Here is a 19,020-nt window from a genome sequence, read left to right as displayed (position 1 = left end):
GGCAATTAGCTCATGCTGCTGCAGCTGCCAGAGGCTGCAGCTGCCTCTGGAGCAGGTCTGTGCTGAAGGCTGGAGAGCATGAGGATTCATTCCTTCAGCAGACTGCCATGCCCACGCAGCACTGCTCATCTTCAGCCAACTCCCATTTCAGCTGAAAGAAGAGAAAGTTTGTTCCTGAATGTGATCACTAACAGCAGGGGGGTTTTACCCACAGGTTAGAGCTTCCCTTTTCTTTTGCAAAGGCCTGTGACTGACTCAAAGGGGAGAATATTTTCCTTATGCTTGTGTGGATCACAGAATCACAGAATATCAGGGGTTGGAAGGAGCCTCCAAAGCTCATCCAGTCCAACCCTCTGCCAGAGCAGGATCAGCTAGAGCAGATCGCACAGGAATGCACCCAAGCAGGTCTTAAATATCTCCAAACAGGGAGACTCCACAAGCCCCTTGGGCAGCCTGTTCCAGGGTTCTGTCACCCTCAACAGGGAAAAAATTCCTCCTCACGTTCCCATGGAACTTCCTATGCCTCAGCTTCCACCCATTGCCCCTTGTCCTGGCATTGAGCATCCCCCAGCAGAGCCTGGCACCAAGTATCAGTGGTTAATTCCTGCGTGTGATCTGATTTTACATATGTAGGAACTATTTCAGGAGAAAGAGTGCCATTAATTTCAGGATTGCACATTTGCCTGTCTCCTTACAGCTGGCTTTTGCACATTAAGAACTTATAAACAGACACACACCTTTGGGAGGCAAGTAACAGAGTGTCTGCACATCCATGAGCGTTAGCATATTCCTTTATTGTGCTCTTTGTTTCCTTACCAGTGCCCACAACTGACTCCTGCAGCATTTTCAAGCATTCTTGTTTATATTTGTTCCATCCACTAGTGGTTTTCTCCAGCAGAGATCCTTTGGCCTGTGAGCAAAAACATTGAACATGGGGAAAATCAGTTAGAAACTTCTTGTTTTTAATGGTGAGTTTCTTTCCGTTATATGAAATTCAAGGGCAGAGCAGAGAGAGGAGAGTGGGGGAACAATAAGGAACAGGGAGGTAATGGCAGACCCATTCCTTCTCTAGGGAAAGCCAGAAAAGAAAGGCAACAGCTACTGCCAGAAGTGTTAAGGAGCAGTGTGCAATGTGAACAGGCTCATTCAACTCACTCCTAAATACAGTTCCAGATTCTTCTGAAAAGAACTCTCCTAAAGTCTGGCAGGAACTGAGAGCATATTTTGGCAGCCACTGACAAAATGGTTGGCTTCTGCTAGTTTAGCTTTTAGTTCAAAAGTTGTCAGCAAACCATGATGGAGCCAGTGTCCCTGAAGGTGTTCAAGAGATGTGTGGCTATGGCACTCTGGGACATGATTTGGTGGCTGTGGTGGTGTGAGGCTGATGCATGGACTTGATGATCAAAGAGGCCTTTTCCAACCAGAACAATTCTATGATTAGTGAGATTGTCTTCAGTTGCTGCCTTTGGCTGAGCAAGAAACATGTTGCCATGGTGCTGTATTATCACAGGGCTTTATCCAACTTGTGTAAAGTCTCTTTTCAAAATCTCCATGCAGATTGTGTGCTGGCCCTGTGAGGGTACACCAAAGCCAACAGCATTTCATTCCCCCACAGCAGGAAATGCCTGCTGATGTTCACCAACTGTAGCCTTTCCAGGATCTTTGCAGGTAACCTACACCAAGGTCACCCTAATGCTTCTTCTGTGGCTATGTTCCTGCAAGAGGAAGTCAAGGATGTGATTGATGAGAATCACAGAATCATAGAACAGTCTGGGTTGGAAGTGACCTCCAAAGCTCATCCAGTCTAAACCCCCTTTAGTCAGCAGGGACAATCTCAACTAGATAAGGTTGCCCACAGCCCAGTCCAGCCTCACTTTGAATATCTCCAGGGATGGGGACCCAGCCACCTCCCTGGGCAACCTGTTGCAGCGTTCCAGCACCCTCACAGTGCAGTGTTTGTTCCTGACATCCAATCTAAATCTGCTCTGCTCTAGTTTGAAGCCACTGTCCTCATCCTGTCCCTGCAGGCCTTTGCAAGCAGTTTCTCTGCAGCCTTCTTGTAGTCTGCTTCAGGTACTGACAGGCTGCTCTAAGGTCTACACAGAGACTTGTCTTCTCCAGGCTGAACACCCTCATCTCCCTCAGCCTGTCCTTGTAGCAGAGCTGCTCCACTCCCCTGATCATTTTCATGGCCTCCTCTGGACCTGCTCCATCAGGTCCATGTCCTTCCTGTGTTGAGGGTTTGTAATCTCCAGAAAGGGATACTGCACAGCCCTCGAGGGCAGCCTGTTCCAGTGTTCTGTCACCCTCACAGTGACTCTTTTCTGGCTGAAGATAGGCTGCCAGCACAAATGGAACAAAACCCCTTGTTGCCCAAACGGGCACTTGTTCTGACAGGCAGGTTCTAGCAGCTGTTTGGGAAGAGGATTCCTGCATTTGTGAGATAGGTTTTAGTAATGATTTCATAACTAGTGACTGATGTGTTTAGGATGTGCTGGACCCCCAGGGCATTTATTTCATCAGTGTGAATGTTGCAACTGTCCCAAAAGGATGTTGCTCTCTGCAAATACCCATCCCTTAAGAGAGATAAGGATCTGCTGCAAGAGACAGGGACCTGCTGGAAAGAGTCCAGCAGAGAGCCACGGGGATGACTGGGGCACTTGAACATCTCCCCTATGAAGAGATACTGAGAGCCCTGGGGCTGCTTAGTCTGGAGAGGAGAAGACTGAGAGGAGATCTGATCAATGTATACAAATACCTGAGAGGTGAGTGTCAAGTGGCTGAGGCCAATCTCTTTTGACAAGGACCTTTGGCTACAACCTGGAACAGAGGTTTCAGCTCAGCATGACTAGAATCTTCTTTACAGTGAGGGTGCCAGAGACCTGGAGCAGGCTTCCCAGAGAGGTTGTGGAGTCTCCTTCCCTGGAGACTTTCCAAATCCACCTGGATGCATTCCTGTGCGAACTACCCTCTGGGATCCTGGGTTGGCAGGGGGGGTTGGAATCAGTGATCTCTAGAGACCCCTTTCAACTTCTAAAGTTCTGTGATTCTGTGATCTGCTTGATATACCTTTCTCAGCACTGGCTGCAGAGGCCTTTAGGGATGTCACAGCTCATAATTACTCTTTATAAAGGAATGACTGAAAATTACTTGGTGATGTGTTAGATTTAGGCTGTAGAAGAAATGTACATTCTGTGATTCTGTGACTCACAACCTTCCTGGGCAGCCTGTGCCAGTGTCTCACCACCCTCACTGCAAACAACTTCTTCCTAACATCCAGTTTCAATCTCCCCTCTGCCAGGTTAAACCCATTCCTCCTCACCCTGTCATCACAAGACCTCCTAATGCCATTTCTAAATCCCCCCAAAAAAGAAGATTTCATTATTGGATGAAAATGTTAACAATTTTGGAGTGTGAGCTGAACCTAAGTTTTCTACAAAGCAGCAACCCTTATACCAAAGGATGCTTCTCACCTCTTCAGGGATAACCACTTTTCTTTTGCCTGCACTAGAGAGTGTCTAAGAGCAGCCAGGCAGAAATGGACCTAGGGGTGCTGGTAGTAGCTGAAGATGAGCCAGCAGTGTGCCCAGGTGGGCAGCAGAGCCAATGGCATCCTGGCCTGCATCAGGAACAGTGTGGCCAGCAGGGCAAGGGAGGTTATTCTGCCCCTGTACTCAGCACTGGTCAGGCCACACCTTGAGTGCTGTGTCCAGTTCTGGACCCCTCAATTCAAGAGAGATGTTGAGGTACTGGAATGTATCCAGAGAAGGTCACCAGGGCTGGTGAGGGGCCTGGAGCACAGCCCTGTGAGGAGAGGCTGAGGGAGCTGGGGGTGTGCAGCCTGAAGAAGAGGAGGCTCAGGGCAGACCTCATTGCTCTCTATGACTACCTGAAGGGAGGCTGTAGCCAGGTGGGGTTGGTCTCTTCTGCCAGGCAACCAGCAACAGAACAAAGGGACAGAGTCTGAAGTTGTGGCAGGGGAGGTCTAGGCTGGATGTTAAGAGGAAGTTGTTGTCAGAGAGAGTGATTGGCATTGGAATGGGCTGCCCAGAGAGGTGGTAGAGTCCCCATCCCTGCAGGTGTTCAAGCAAGGCCTGGATGAGGCACTTAGTGCCATGGTCTGGTTGACTGGCTAGGGCTGGGTGCTAGGTTGGACTGGCTGATCTTGGAGGTCTCTTCCAACCTGCTTGATTCTATGATTTTTGGAATCTGCCTTTCACATATGTGCCTGACCTGAGCTTTTCTGAGCCTGGTGATGTGCCAGGGACTAAGATCAATAACCAGGACAATGCAGAGCTGTGAACTTCACTTAGATTTTTTTTCCTTCAAGCTATGCTAGTTGGAAAAAGAAATAAAAATATCTTTCTTTTCTTTCAAACCAGGAACAGCAGAGACTGCAAAGTAGATGTCAGATGAGAGCTCTCCTTCATGCATGGTTTTGCTGTGTAAAATGTTGTTTGCCCAATACTCTGCTTTTAGGCTCTCAGCTAATTTCCAGACACCCCATTCTAAATTCCAGGGAGTAGAAAGACTATAATTATTCTTCCTCTGATGGACTGGCAAGATAAGGAGAGAATATTTACAGCAGCCATGAGAAAGGAATGTACATTTCCACAATCAAAAGCATCTTGACATTTCCCTCATGAAGGCCTCAAAAGGCTGGGAGCTAGGGGAGATTCTGCAGGCACTCCCGGGTCAGTGAACCTCGTTTGAAGAGGCAAAGACATAGAGATGACGCATTTGATGGAAGGGCTGCTTGATTTTTGGGGATAACCCTTCAGTTTCTGATAAACAGATGTGTTAAACAGCCAAGGAAAGGCAAGGAAAGCCTTGCAGTGACGACCTGGGTGCTCGCTTGGTTCTGTTTCTGGTGCTGCAGCAGCTCTGCTATGAGGACAGGCTATGAGAGTTGAGGCTTTTCAGCCTGGAGAAGAGAAGGCTTCAAGGAGACCTTGGAGTGACCTTCCAGTATCTGAAGGGAGCCTACAGGAGGGATGGGGAGGGACTATGGACAAGGTCTGGTAATGACAGAAGGAGGAGTAATGAGTTTAACCTGGCAGAGGGGAGGTTGAAACTGGATTTTAGGAAGAAGTTCCTTCCAGTGAGGGTGGTGAGACACTGGCACAGGTTGCCCAGGGAGATGTTCAAGGCCAGGCTGGATGAGGTCTTGAGCAACCTGTTCTAGTGGGAGCTGTCCCTGCCTGTGTCAGGGGGTTGGAACTGGATGAGATTTGAGGTCCCTTCCAAGCTAAACCATTCTGTGATTTAGCTCAGATGAAGCTGACTTACAGGATAGGATTGGGGGGAATGCTAGAGGAGGGGAGATTTAGATTAGGCATTAGGAAGAAATTCTTCACCATAAGGGTACTGAGAGACATGAACAGGTTGCCCAGGAAGGTGGTGGAAGCCTCATCTCTGGAAGTTTTTAAGGCTAGGCTGGATGAGGCTGTAGACAGCCTGACCTAGTGTGAGGTGTCCCTGCCCATGGCAGATAGGTTGGAACTGGATGACCCTTGAGGTCCCTTCCAGTCCTGACAATTCTGTGATTCTAAAACACCAAGGGATATTTAACAGTAAACCATGATGACTTCAGTGGCAGGAACTCCTGAACTGATCATCAGCTCCTCATGCAGGGACTTGCAAAGGCAGCTGGAAAAGGGAAGCTTGCTGTTTCAATGTGACTGTTCAGTCTCCAGTGGTCCCCACTCTGGAGACAATCTGTAAGAACCTATTTAGAGAGAGACTGAAGAATGCTGGCAGTGCCTTGGAATGAGGAAAAACAACTTTCTTTCCCATCTTGTCTTGAAGGGGATGGGTGCAGGTGCCCCATACAAAAGCCTTCAGTGTTTTCTGCAGTGGGACATTCTGAGAGGGGATTAGGTACACTGAAGAACTATTTACTGTCCAGTGAGAAAGCAAACTGTGTGGGCTGGGCATAAGGTACCAGCCTTAGGAGGGAAGAGGAAACTAAGAAAGTGAGACACCTTCGTGACCCACTAGGTGAAAAGAACTCAGTTAAGGAAATCAAAGACACAAGCTTGCCTCTCTAGCTTACTTGTAATGACAGGACAAGGAGTAATGGGTTTAAACTGGAAGAGGGGAGATTTAAACTAGATGTTAGGAAGAGGTTCTTTGCAGTGAGGGTGGTGAGACCTGGCACAGTAATCTTTGATCACATTCTGTGATTCTATGCTCCACAACCTCCCTGGAGGTCTTCAAGGCCAGGTTGGATGAGGCTCTGAGTGACCTGTTCTAGTGGGAAGTGTCCCTGCCTATGGCAGGGGGTTGGAACTGAATGAGCTTTGAGGTCCCTTCCAACTTAAACCATTCTATGATTCTACATCTGTGTTGCTGTTCTTCAGAGAGGGGTGCAGGTTCTCTCCAAAAGAGGAGAACCTGCAGTCTGTGTCAGAGTAAGCTGAGAGATCACTGCCAAGATTGTAGAGACTTCTCCTACTTTGGCCATGTGTGTGTTGTGAGGAGAACCAACAAACCTCTCTCTGCATCTGATACAGGTCTGTGATTACAGATCCAAGTTTTGGACTACTCAGTGCTACCAAATTTAGCTACAATGCATCTCCGCTGCTAGAAATGCAAGCTTGTAAGTAAACCTACCACAATCTCAAGCAACAGCAACACACTGCTCAGCACAACTTTCAATCTCGGTTTCAGTTAGCATTTAAATAGGAATTTCAAATCAGAAGAAATTTAATTCCACTGTCCAAGGTGGAAGCTCAGAATGTCTGTGACCTATTGCCCTACCCTGGACATTTCTCCACTCTGTCTGAGGTTTCAGTGGTAGCAATGAACTGCCTCAACCTGCATTGCACCCTGCTCACACCACGGTTCAGCCCTGCTGAAATTCACTCAGACTTCCCTGGAAGTGTCTGCTCAGAGCTCATGGACTGCACCAAGGTGGCAGCACTGCTTGAAGATAGGTTGGGTGCAGCAGAAAACACCACAGAATCCCAGAATCCTAGAATCAGTCAGGGTTGGAAGGGACCACAAGGATCATCTAGTTCCAACCCTTCTGCCATGGGCAGGGCTACCCTACCCTAGATCAGCCTGGCCAGAGCCTCATCCAGCCTGGAAGCTCTCACTTAAGAAGTGGATTACAAGAACAAACCTCCAAGGTTGCACACAGTCTGGTTTAAATTTTAACTGACCACAGCACCATCAGGGTTTCCTCCTTTTAAATTTCTTGTGCTCAGCTAATGGTGAAGTGAAATGGTTCTGTTTATTCAGACTGCTCTGTTATGAACATAAAAAAAACCCCACTTTAATTTCAGTATAAATCAGAAATAAGAGTTTAAATATTTAGTCATTCTTTCAGTTATGACCCTGCTTTATTTTTAATCACTTTTCACAGCTATAGAGGTATTTGCTGGAAAATAAAGACACTGATTTATGGTTGCTATTTCTTGAAGCTTTTTCATGCTCATTCAATGGAATATAAAGCAGAATGCATATTGCTTTAAGCAAGCCCCAGGAACTACTATGATGAAGCCATTAACTGTGAATAAAGTAATTAACTGTATTTCATAGTCTTTTGGCTCTCGTGGAAGCAGCTGGGGGGTGGCGGTGGTTGTCTTAGCACTGATGGAAGCAGAGTTCTGATCAAAGTGACAGAACAGAGTCAGGCTGTAGACCACACCTTGAGTACTGTGTCCAGTTCTGGGGCCCCCAGTTTAAAGGGGACGTTGAGATGCTTGAGTGTGTCCAGAGAAGGGCGACGAGGCTGGGGAGAGGTCTCGAGCACAGCCCTACGAGGAGAGGCTGAGGGAGCTGGGGTTGGTTAGCCTGGAGAAGAGGAGGCTCAGGGGTGACCTTATTGCTGTCTACAACTACCCGAGGGGTGGTTGTGGCCAGGAGGAGGTTGCTCTCTTCTCTCAGGTGGCCAGCACCAGAACAAGAGGACACAGCCTCAGGCTGCGCCAGGGGAGATTTAGGCTGGAGGTGAGGAGAAAGTTCTTCACTGAGAGAGTCATTGGACACTGGAATGGGCTGCCCGGGGAGGTGGTGGAGTCGCCGTCCCTGGGGCTGTTCAAGGCAGGATTGGACGTGGCACTTGGTGCCATGGTCTAGCCCTGAGCTCTGTGGTAAAGGGTTGGACTTGATGATCTGTGAGGTCTCTTCCAACCTTGGTGATACTGTGATACTGTGGTACTGTGATACTGTGATAAACTGAAGAGTTGTTTCAGTGCTATATTCCTTTATGTGAGAGAAGCTCTGGACATTAGCTACACCAAAATATGAGGACTTTTGTTGTTGTTACAAACACTCAGAAGATGTTTTTGCACATCCAAAGTTCTCCAAGGAACACAATTAGGCTCTCTCCAGCACAGCCCCACTGACTCTGTTGGTAACTCAGCTAAAGGGAGGATGAGTGGACAGCAATACCTGGTTACTTTCAGCCTGTCAGCTGCTCTTACTCTCACGCACACTTACTTCATAGCAATATACCCTAAATCTATAGATGAATTTAACTCAGGTTAACTGAAACTTACTGCACCTTATTATTTATTAAATGATGACATTAACTACATCTTACTATTTTTTAAAGCATGGAGCCCAAGGTTTATATATTAATATAAATAAAGATATATCTGTGTATATATATTTATATACATATAAATAAATGACAATGATTAAAAACCTTTCCTTGAAGTTAATTACACTGAGATGTTGTCATCAAAGAGCTAATTTAAGTTAAAAAGTGATGACAAAGGCTTTTAAACAGATAAAGAAGTAAGATTCCAGAGTGTTTTAAAATAGATTTGGGGGGGGGGGGGGAAATAACAGGTAAATAGTTTAATAGAATTCTACAAGTAGAAGTAGAAATTGCCTACAAGAAGTAGGTGCAAGATCCCTGCAAGAAGCTGAGGTGCAGGATGAAGCCAGTGGCAGCAGTTCCACAAATAATCAGGTTCAGTGATCACCCCTGTGCGAGTCAAAGGCTAAAGCACAGAGCTAGAGCAACAAAGCAAAGCGGAGTCAGCACAGAGGGAGAGCGGTGGAAAACAAACACAGAGCTCAACAGCTTTGGTATCTGACAGAAAAATGGCAAAATCTCTGTAACTCAAATCCTGCTTCAGTGTCAGCAGGGAAAGAGATTGTATCAAGGGAAGCAGATGCAATCTGCTCGCTGCAGGGATGAGCATTAAGGGAAGAAAATCCTAATAACGACCCAGACAGAGCAAGCTCTAATGCAGAACTCTACAACTTCTCAGTCAACATTTCTTGTGATCAGTTTTCACTCAGTCATTGTGCCAGAACTCTGTTTGAAACAGACACGTTTGTGCAGGTTAAAAACGTTCTGTGATAGCAAGCCCCTTGTTAGTTATTGAATGAGCTTACCTGTTTCACTAGAAGTAATATCATGACAGAGCTGACCGGTGCAGAAGATATTCTGGACCAGATTCCCATGCTGGAACAGAGATCTGAAAGCATCACCAAGCTCATTTTAATCAATTTGTCCCCACAGTGCTGCTCTTTGATTCGACTAAAGATGAGTTATATCATCCTGTCCTGTCAAACAGGGAAGCAAAACAAAAAACCAACTCTTCTTTTATGAGTAGAGCTCTTTAATGAATCTTCTTACAAAGAAGAGAAGTCTACTGAAGTGTCCAGGCTTTCTAGACTCCAACTGCATTTTGGGTTTTATGATTAAAGGCAGAGAGAGTTTACTCTAAACTTGACAGAAAGCCTGCTTACTGTAGCTTGTCTTTTAGCCAATAAGGAGTCAGAAAACCATTAAAACATTAAAGGGCCAATCCTGTTCCCTCCAAACTCCACGGGAGTTTTGCCAATGGTTTTGCAAGAATGCAATCCAGCCCCATAAATACATCAATGTATTTATATACACCTTAGGAAACCATTCAAAGATACCCTACAACACAGGGGGGACAAAAAAACCCAAACCCTAAACTTAGTGCAGGAAGCTTGTTGAATCTAACTGGCTGCAAGGAAGCAGCTCAGGTTTTATTCTAACTGATCTTTTTTTTTTTTTTCAAATATACAAGACAGGGGAGAACCTGAGTCCTGTGTCCAGTCCTGGGCTCCTCAATTCAAGAGAGATGTTGAGATACTGGAATGTGTCCAGAGAAGGGCACCAAGGCTGGGGAGGGGCCTGGAGCACAGCCCTGTGAGGAGAGGCTCAGGGAGCTGGGGGTGTGCAGCCTGCAAAAGAGGAGGCTCAGGGCAGACCTCATTGCTCTCTACAGCTACCTGAAGGGAGGCTGTAGCCAGGTGGGGTTGGTCTCTTCTGTCTGGCAACCAGCAACAGAAGAAGGGGACACAGCCTCAAGTTTTGCTGGGGGAAGGATAGGCTGGATATTAGGAGGAAGTTCTTCACAGAAAGAGTGATTGGCATTGGAATGGGCTGCCCAGGGAGGTGGTGGAGTCACCGTCCCTGGAGGTGTTCAAGAAAAGCCTGGATGAGGCACTTAGTGCCATGGTCTGGTTGACTGGATAGGGCTGGGTGCTAGGTTGGAGTGGATGATCTTGGAGGTCTCTTCCAACCTGGCTGATTCTATGATTCTATTCTATGAACCTAAGTAGACAAAGCCTTATGGTACTGGCAGGGAAAATTTTCCCACAGTTCTTGTGCCATTTAGTGTTTTTATTCACAGCTCTGCCTGAGAGGCTGAAGAAATTGTCAGTGGACTGCAGCTTTAACTATAAATCAAGTGATTGCCGCTTCTCAGCTTGCAGAGAAAAGTCTGAGGACATCATTGTGTAGACTTGGGGAATGAAATAGCATTTCCAGTGCAATAACTTTAGCTTATGATTCACAGAGTCATGGAATTGTCAGGGTTGGAAGGGACCTCAAGCATCATCCAGTTCTAACCCCTGTGCTGTGGTCAGGGACACCTCACACTAGATCAGGCTGTCTACAGCCTTATCCATCCTGGCCTTAAAAACCTCCAAGGGTGAGACTTCCACCACCTTCCTGGGCAACCTGTTCCAGTCTCTTATCACCCTCATGATGAAGAACTTCTTCCTAATGTCTAATCAAAAACTCCCCTCCTCCAGCTTGGATCCATTTCCCCCAATCCTATCACAACCTGACACCCTGAAAAGTCCCTCCCCAGCTTTTTTGTAGCCCACTTCAAGTACTGCAAGGCCACAATAAGGTCTCTCTGGAGCCTTCTCCTCTCCAGACTGAGCAATCCCAACTCTCTCAGCCTGTCCTCACAGCAGAGGAGCTCCAACCCTTGATCACCCTTGTGGCCCTTCTCTGGACACAGCTTCATGGCTGGTGTCGCTGCCATGGTTTTGGGGGTTTGTCAACGAAATGGTCTACATAGGACCAGGCTTGCTGGCACCAGATGGAATTCACCTTTCTCAAAGGTGGAAGAGAATCTTTGCTCGGGAGCCTATGAACTTCACTGAGCTTTGAAGGCAGAGAGGGATGATATCAGGCTTGCCTGTGATAAGCCATGGGATGCCACACCATGGTCAGAGGGCTGGAATGCTAGCAAGAGCCCTCAGCTTGCTGCTCTGAGCTGTGCTAGAGACACTGTAGCACACTTGAAGTCTCATGCAGATGAGTTGGGAGCTCCTATGTTAATAGGAACAAACCAGAAGCCCATCAGTGTCATCTAATTTGTGACTTTTGCTTGTCACCAGTGAAACTTTGGACAAATGCTGTCACATTCCAGGCATTCTTGGGAAGTGCTGTAATGCTGTGAAATGCTCCCGTGTAGCAAGTGGCTTTATCTCCCTAAAAGATGCCTTTATAGTAAGATTCACAGCTCTGTATTAAATTTAATTGGTGTCCCATGCAACCTTTGGAACCACAAGATTTTATCCATTCCTCTGCTAAGAAGTGGAGAATTTCCCTCTGTTGGAATCCATTTGCTGCTCAGGTTAACAATGCACATTTTGTTGGCATTAATTGAACTTTTCTACTTGCACACCAGGCTACTTCCAATGCTTCTGTGTCCTGTGCCTCTTTAGTCCTGCAATTCGTGGGGGACCTCCTCACAGTTCTTTCCCCAGGCACAACTGCCACACAGCGCTGTCCTATATACTTAATCTCTCCTGCCACATGATTTCTGGTCATGCCCAGATCTCTGCTTTCTGCCTTAACTCCTAAGCTGGTGCAATTTTCTGAGAGGAATGAAGAGCAGAGGTTGCAAATAGAGGCAGAGATGTCTCTCTGTGTACACAGGTTTGTAAAAGCATCATAGCGCAGTCCTGCAGCATGCCAGGTCCAGCCCCAGCTTCAGACGGGCGGCAGAGAGCCTCAGCAGCTTTTTCTCTCAGCTGCCTGTCTTTAGTTTTCTCTGTCACAGCATTCAGCAGCAGCTACTGGTGCGAGGGGACGAGGAAAGTTGCCAAACCCTTCTGCAAGGGCCAGAGCAAAGGGGAGCGCTGCATCCGCTTCAACAGCCCCGATGCCAACAGCAGCAATGCTGTGCAGTACATCTGGGAGACAGGAGATGACAAATTCATTGACAGGAGGTTTCACGCTGGCATTTGGCATTCCTGTGAAGAAGTGATAAATGGAGAGGGTGAGTAAGCCCCTGCAAGCCCTGTCTGTCCATGTCTGTCCCTGCAGACTCACTTAAGAAAGCAATCAGTGTCCTTCCTACTTGGTTGGTGTTGCCTCCCTCTTTGCTGAACTATCTTTAACCTATATTTAAAGGGAAAATTGTCCTCAGAAAGCTACACTTGTCTGGGAAGGATGATCTTGGAAGGTACTATCTAACAGAGTCCTCAAAAAAATCTGAGTGAATTATTCAAAGGGCTTTAGAGGGACAGGTTGTAGCACAAAATAATTAAAATGTTATTATCATCATCATTATTATCATTGGCATTATTATCATTATCATTATTGCTAGATCAGCCAAGTTAAGCTCCTGTGCTACTTTGAGCCTAGCTGGGATATTCTGGTGAGAAGAATTAGATGACAGGCTGTGAAAAGGAAACAATGGTGATGTCTACTTCACTCATAGGCTTGCTGAGATGTATGAGAACAAGAACACGAACATAGCTAACAGAGTCTCTCTCTGGGCTTTGGACTGCACTTTTCTCTCTAACTTGCTGCCTGACTAATCCTTCTGCTTCCTAACACCCCCAAGCCGACCCTCCAAACTCACCTTGAGTGTAAGGCAAAGTCTGGGGTAAGGTAGAGGTGTGGGAGGAAGGTGCAAGGGTGGCTGAGAGCCCCTCCTGGGGACTCAGGTTTCTGGGAGGGCTGCTGTGTTTCTGTATCACTTTTTAACTTGTCTGTTTCTGTATATATGGTAAATATCTGCTTGTATACTGTGCTAAGCTGTAAATATAAAGCTCCATTCAGTCCAACCTAGCACCCAACCCTATCCAGTCAACTTGACCATGTCTTGGAGGTCTCTTCCAACCTGGCTGATTCTATGATTCATTCCATTTCCAGCTTGATTGTGCCTAGTCTGGGTGATTTTCTTAAGTGTGGGGAGGCAGGTAACACCCAAACCAACACAGCTCCTTTAACAAGAAAGTGTTTTACTTTTCTGGTGGTTTAAGGCCAAAATGAAAACATTTGCCTTGAGTGATTGCTCACAGTCCCCTGTGGCAGTGCCAAAAGCACAGTCTGGTTTAAAAGTCTTTTTAGTATTGAAGTTCTAAGTTGTTTCATGGATTTCCTCTTAAGCACAGATAGCTTGGCTGTCTTCCTGCAGCCTCACCTTTCATAAATCAAAGCAGAAGAAGAGGATTTTCGCCCCTCTGAAACACAATTTGGAGACTTAGGAGTCACGAGTTGTGCCATTTAATTGATCTGTACTCTGCATATGGAAGTGGCAGCAGAATGAAGGCAGTCTGCCCTTTAGGAAAGCTTCCAACCCATTTGAGATCTTTATATAAGGAAGTTGTTTAGCTGGCTCAAGAAATAAAGCATTTATCATAAAGCCAGAGCAGCATTAAGCTTTTCCCATCTTGTCCTGATCAGTTTACAAATGGCAACTAGAACAAAAGGAGAGAAATCAAATCAGCTGTCACCTGTGCTATAAAATGCACATATTTTCAGTTGCCTCTCCTTGCCCAGAGAGGTTGTGAAGCCTCCTTCTCTGGAGACATTCAAACGCCACCTGGAGTCTCCTTCTCTGGAGACAGTCAAATCCCACTTGGAGACTCTTTCTCTGGAGGCAGTCAAACCTCACCCAGATTCTCCTGCTCTGGAGACATTCAACCCCACCTGGATGTGTTGCCATGTGGCCTGCTCTAGGTGATGCTGTTCTGCAGGGGGGTTGGACTGGATGATCTCCAGAGGTCCCTTCCACCCCTGACATTCTGTGATTCTGTGTGATTCCTTAAAGTCCAAAATGTCTTGGAAGTTGTGCAGTTTTAAGGGAGTAAATGTCAAAGATTGGAGTCTGAAAGGATGTTTTCCAGGTGGTGCTATGGGTACCAAGGTGGTTTACTTTGTACATCTGCTCTGACAGTTGTTTCCCAACTTGCTGCAGTCAGTAGCTGACAAAAAACAATCTCTACATTCAAGGGGGAGTGGACTAAATTCACAAAGCTTTGTTCAGAGCATGTCTAAGGAGGTGTCAGGAAGTCACGTTGAAAACCAAAGCCTTGCAGAAAGAAATTGTGATCAATTTGTGTGGGCAGCAGCCTTGATCCTGTGAGGAGGGAAGATCTTCCTTCAGGGGGAAGATGCTTTACAGGCCAATGGTCTTTCAAAGGACATGGTCTAGTTGATTGGATAGGGCTGGGTGATTTGTTCTCCCCTTCTGGCTTTCACACCTTTGGTAAAGAGGAGGCTCAGGGCTGACCTCATTGCTGTCTATGACTACCTGAAGGGAGGTTGTAGCCAGGTAGGGTTGGTCTCTTCTCCCAGGCAACCAGCAACAGAACAAGGGAACACAGTCCCAAGTTGTGCTGGGGGAAGTATAGGCTGGATGTTAGGAGGAAAGTCTTGCCAGAGAGAGTGATTGGCATTGGAATGGGCTGCCCGGGGAGGTGATGGAGGCACTGTCCCTGGAGGTGTTCAAGCAAAGCCTGCATGAGGCACTTGGTGCCATGGTCTGGTTGACTGAATAGGGCTGGGTGCTAGGTTGGACTGGATGATCTTGGAGGTCCCTTTCAACCTGCTTGATTCTATGATTCAATGATTCTATGATTCAATTCACACCCTCTCTCTATGTCTCCTAAGCTCTGGTTCTGCCTTGATAGAAAGCCTGGAAGGATTCTCTTGCTAAATCCCAGGAGCAGAATTCCAGAAGGAATCTCTTGCTAAATGCTTGCCAAATTTCAGTGACTCTGTGTATACACCTAGACACCAGAAAGAGTTTTTGCTGCTCACCTAAGTCTGTGCTTTGAGGACAGATTTTGCACTTTCTGCTTTCTGTTCATCTTTTTCTTTGGATCCTTACAGAATGCAATATAACCCAGAGCTTTCTTTTAAGGCTTTCTTTGTTTGCTTGCTTGTTTGCTTATTTTCAGGTGAGAAATGCAGAAGTTTCATCAGCCTGACCCAAGCTGCTGACCGAGGTAGGTATGCATATTTTGAGCACACAAAATGATCCTCATCGGATTCATCAATATGAACATTCTCTGGTCTGGTATCCAAACATTCTTTAACCTTCCACAGGTTTTGTCCTTTATTTAGTTTTTGAACTTCCAAATGAAGCCCACATGGCTTGAAAGCTGAGAACACTCCATTTGAATATGGATAGCTTTTACAAATCACTTTGAGTGTGGGTCACTATTCCCAAGTTCTTGCCCCTGCTCTCCTCACACTTCCATATGCAAGCAGGAATGTTGTGGCTTGCACCATCAGGCCACATTTCGAGTGTTGTGTTCTGTTTTGGGCACCTCATTACAAGAGGGATGCGGAGGTGGTGGAGCACTGGAACAGGTTGCCCAGGGAGGTGGTTGAGGCCTCTTCCCTGGGGACATTTAAGGTGAGTCTTGATGGGGCCCTGGGTGACCTGGGCTAGTGGGGATGTCCCTGCTGACTCTAGGTCCAGCCTGGATGGCCTCTAGAGGTCCCTTCTAGCCCAGACCATTCTGTGATTCTATGAAAATAAACACTGCCTGCCTGCTTATAACACCAGTGCTGTTGGTTTGGTTTTCCAGGGGTTCTGTGGTTGTCTATTGTAGCAGAGCTCCTGTACATCATTTTGCTTGTGACAGGAGTCATCCTGATGTCAGTGGAAATGTGCTACTGCAGCACTGTCATCGACGGGCTGAAGCTCAGCGCCTTCTCCGCGCTGCTCACCGTGCTGGCAGGTACAGTTAAGCTTCTGGATTTACTACCCCCAGAAAATGCAGCACTGCTGGGCTTACACCTGAACATTAGCAAATGTCCAACTTCATAGTTTCACAGGATGTTAGTGGTCAGAAGGGACCTCTGGAGAACTTCCAGTCCAACCTCCCTGCCAGAGCAGAATCTCATGCAGGTCACACAGGAACACATCCAGACAGGGCTGGGAAGGCTCCAGAGAAGGAGACTCCACAACCTCTCTGGGCAGCCTGTGCCAGAGCTCTGTCACCCTTACAGTCAAGAAGTTCTTCCTCACGTTGAGGTGGAGCTTCCTGTGCTGTAGTTTCAATCCACTGCCCTTATCCTGTCCCAGGGCACAGGTGAGCAGAGGCTGTGCCTGTCCCTTCCTTCCTGACCCCCAGCACTCAGCTATTTATAGACATTGATCAGATCCCCTCTCATCCTTCTCCTCTCCAGACTAATCAACCTCAGGGCTCTCAGCCTTTCCTCATAAGGCAGCGCTCCAGTCCCATCAGCATCCTCATAGCCCTCCCTTGGACTCTCTCCAGTAGATCCCAGTCCCTCTTGACCTGGGGAGCCCAGAACCAGGTGCTCTGATGATCTGCTGGAATATCTCCTGTCCTCTGAATAACTTCCCTGAAATGTCTCCAATTAGTTAAAAGTCTCTGCTATCATGTTTTAACTGCCCAGAAAAAGTGCCCCATTTCTCCTCTACCCTGCCAACTCTCCTGGTCCCCTGCCATGTCCATTTCCAAAGAGAGAACAATGAGTTTGATTCAACTCCTTTAGCAGTTTTTGCCATTTCTATAAGCTCTTCTTTATCTGAATAATCACAAACATACATTTCTATTCCTCCCCCTTTTTGGTTTGGTTGTGTACAGTATTAAGGAGGCTTAGGCAGCTTTTTTCTGGCTGTTATGTTCACTTCTCCTAGTAAAATTTCTTGAAATATTAAAAACTGAAACCCATCTGTGTCCTAGCTCTTAAACTTCCCTATAAATCCTTTGCAGACACAACCCAAATCTATTTGCCCTAATCTGTAACGAAGATGCAGTTTCTGGTACAAACCTGCTCTCAATCTGAGCAGGGGAATGCAAAATGAAATTCAGCTCCTGGAAAAAGCACATACAGAATTGGAGCTGTGTTGAGAATGTAGAGTAAAAAACCTCTGTTATGGCATTTAGTGATGAAAAAAAAAACCAAAACCAAACCAACACACAGAATCATAGAATGGTCCAGGATGGGAAGGGCTTCCCACGATCATCCAGTCCAACCCACCCTGCCAGCTAGGGCAGATCACACAGGAACACATTCAGGCAGATCTTCAATATCTCCAGAGAGGAAGAACCCACAATCTCTCAAATCTGTCCTCACAGTAAAGCAGGCACATCCCTCTGATCATAGAATCACAGAGTCATAGGATCAATTAGATTGAAAGAGATCTCCAAGCTCATCCAGTCCAACCTATCACTCAGCTCTGTCCAAACAACCAGACCATGGCACTAAGTGCCCCATGAAGTCTTTTCTTGAACACCTCCAGGGACAGCGACTCCACCACTTCCCTGGGCAGCCCATTCCAATGCCAATCACTCTCTCTGCCAACAACTTCCTCCTAACATCCAGCATAGACCTCCTCTGACACGACTTGAGACTCTGTCCCCTTCTTCTGTTGCTGGTTGCCTGACAGAAGAGACTAGCCCCTACCTGGCTACAGCCTCCCTTCAGGTAGTTGTAGGCAGCAATGAGATCTGCCCTGAGCCTCCTCTTCTCCAGGCTGCACACCTCCAGCTCCCTCAACCTCTCCTCACAGGGCTGTGTTCCAGGCCCCTCACCAGTCTCAATGCCCTTCTCTGGACACGTTCTGGTATCTCAACATCTCTCTTGAATTGAGGAGTCCAGAACTGGACACACTTTGGAGTGATGTACAGAATTTAGACTCTTACTAAAGCAGCTCAAGGGACAACTGCAAAAAGCTGACAAATAAGAATGTCCCCAAAGTGCATTTCTGATGTTCTTGTGGTATTATGTTTTGCAGGTCTCCTGGGCATGGTTGCTCACATGATGTACACAACTGTTTTCCAAATGACTGTCAATCTTGGTCCTGAAGACTGGAGGCCTCACACCTGGGATTATGGCTGGTCCTACTGGTATCTCTTGGTTTATATTTGATTCTTCCCTGACACCTTAAAAGTCCCTCCCCAACTTTCTTGTAGCCCACTTCAGATACTGGAACGCAACACTAAGGTCTCCCTGGAGCCTTATCTTCTCCAGACTGAACAAACCCAACTCTCTCAGGCAATACAATGATATGTGCACAGCATTAAAGAAAACAAACAAACCAACCCAAAACCTAAACAATAAAAAATGGGAAGGCCTTGGATATGAAATAATTTTGCTAACTGCTGCTAAACCTTTTTGCTTGTAGCCTCGCCTGGACTTCCTTCGCTTGCTGCATGGCTGCTGCTGTCACCACTATTAATAAATACACAAAGACTCTCCTGGAATTCAAGCACAAAAGAGAAATGCTGGAAAGAAGTATAAGGATTGAATGCAATTTTCCTGCTCAGGCAGGTCCAGAGAAAGCTTGCAATGTCTACGTGAACTCTTTCTGCAGCAGTACAGAGGACCCTGCACGCCCAGTTCAAAGCTTGCGCCACTTGGCCACCATCTCAGTGCTGTAGGTGAGAGCTGTCCCTCAGGGCACCCTGTAAATCATAGTGCTAGATCAGAATGGAACAGTACTCATCAATAAAAATATGTGTATTTGAGCAGCAGTAGTTACTGTCTTAATAAAGTGTATTGCT

General features: G+C 46.7%; 2 protein-coding genes across 2 annotated transcripts in view; one reads left to right on the top strand and one right to left on the bottom strand.

The window, feature by feature from the left end:
• Positions 1-9,462, bottom strand: part of GLP2R (glucagon like peptide 2 receptor) — a 34,017-nt gene extending 24,555 nt beyond the window's left edge. Inside the window, exons 1-2 of the mRNA XM_064151790.1 lie at positions 9,358-9,462; positions 817-910 (exon numbers count right to left, since the gene is read on the bottom strand). Of these exons, the coding sequence (XP_064007860.1) occupies positions 817-910; positions 9,358-9,462 (199 nt within the window). The remainder of the gene's footprint in view (positions 1-816; positions 911-9,357) is intronic.
• Positions 9,463-12,208: 2,746 nt separating this feature from the next.
• GSG1L2 (GSG1 like 2) lies at positions 12,209-18,955 on the top strand. Its single transcript, XM_064151789.1, has 5 exons — positions 12,209-12,518; positions 15,433-15,480; positions 16,069-16,221; positions 18,252-18,363; positions 18,642-18,955. The coding sequence occupies exons 1-5, from the start codon at positions 12,209-12,211 to the stop codon at positions 18,895-18,897; spliced, it is 879 nt and encodes a 292-aa protein (XP_064007859.1). The 3' UTR covers positions 18,898-18,955.
• Positions 18,956-19,020: the final 65 nt, after the last annotated feature.

This window comes from Pogoniulus pusillus, chromosome 11 (genome assembly GCF_015220805.1).
Source record: "Pogoniulus pusillus isolate bPogPus1 chromosome 11, bPogPus1.pri, whole genome shotgun sequence".
Taxonomy (NCBI): Eukaryota; Metazoa; Chordata; class Aves; order Piciformes; family Lybiidae; genus Pogoniulus; species Pogoniulus pusillus.
Note: the sequence above shows the minus strand (reverse complement) of the source record. Positions and strands in the feature narration are given on the sequence as shown.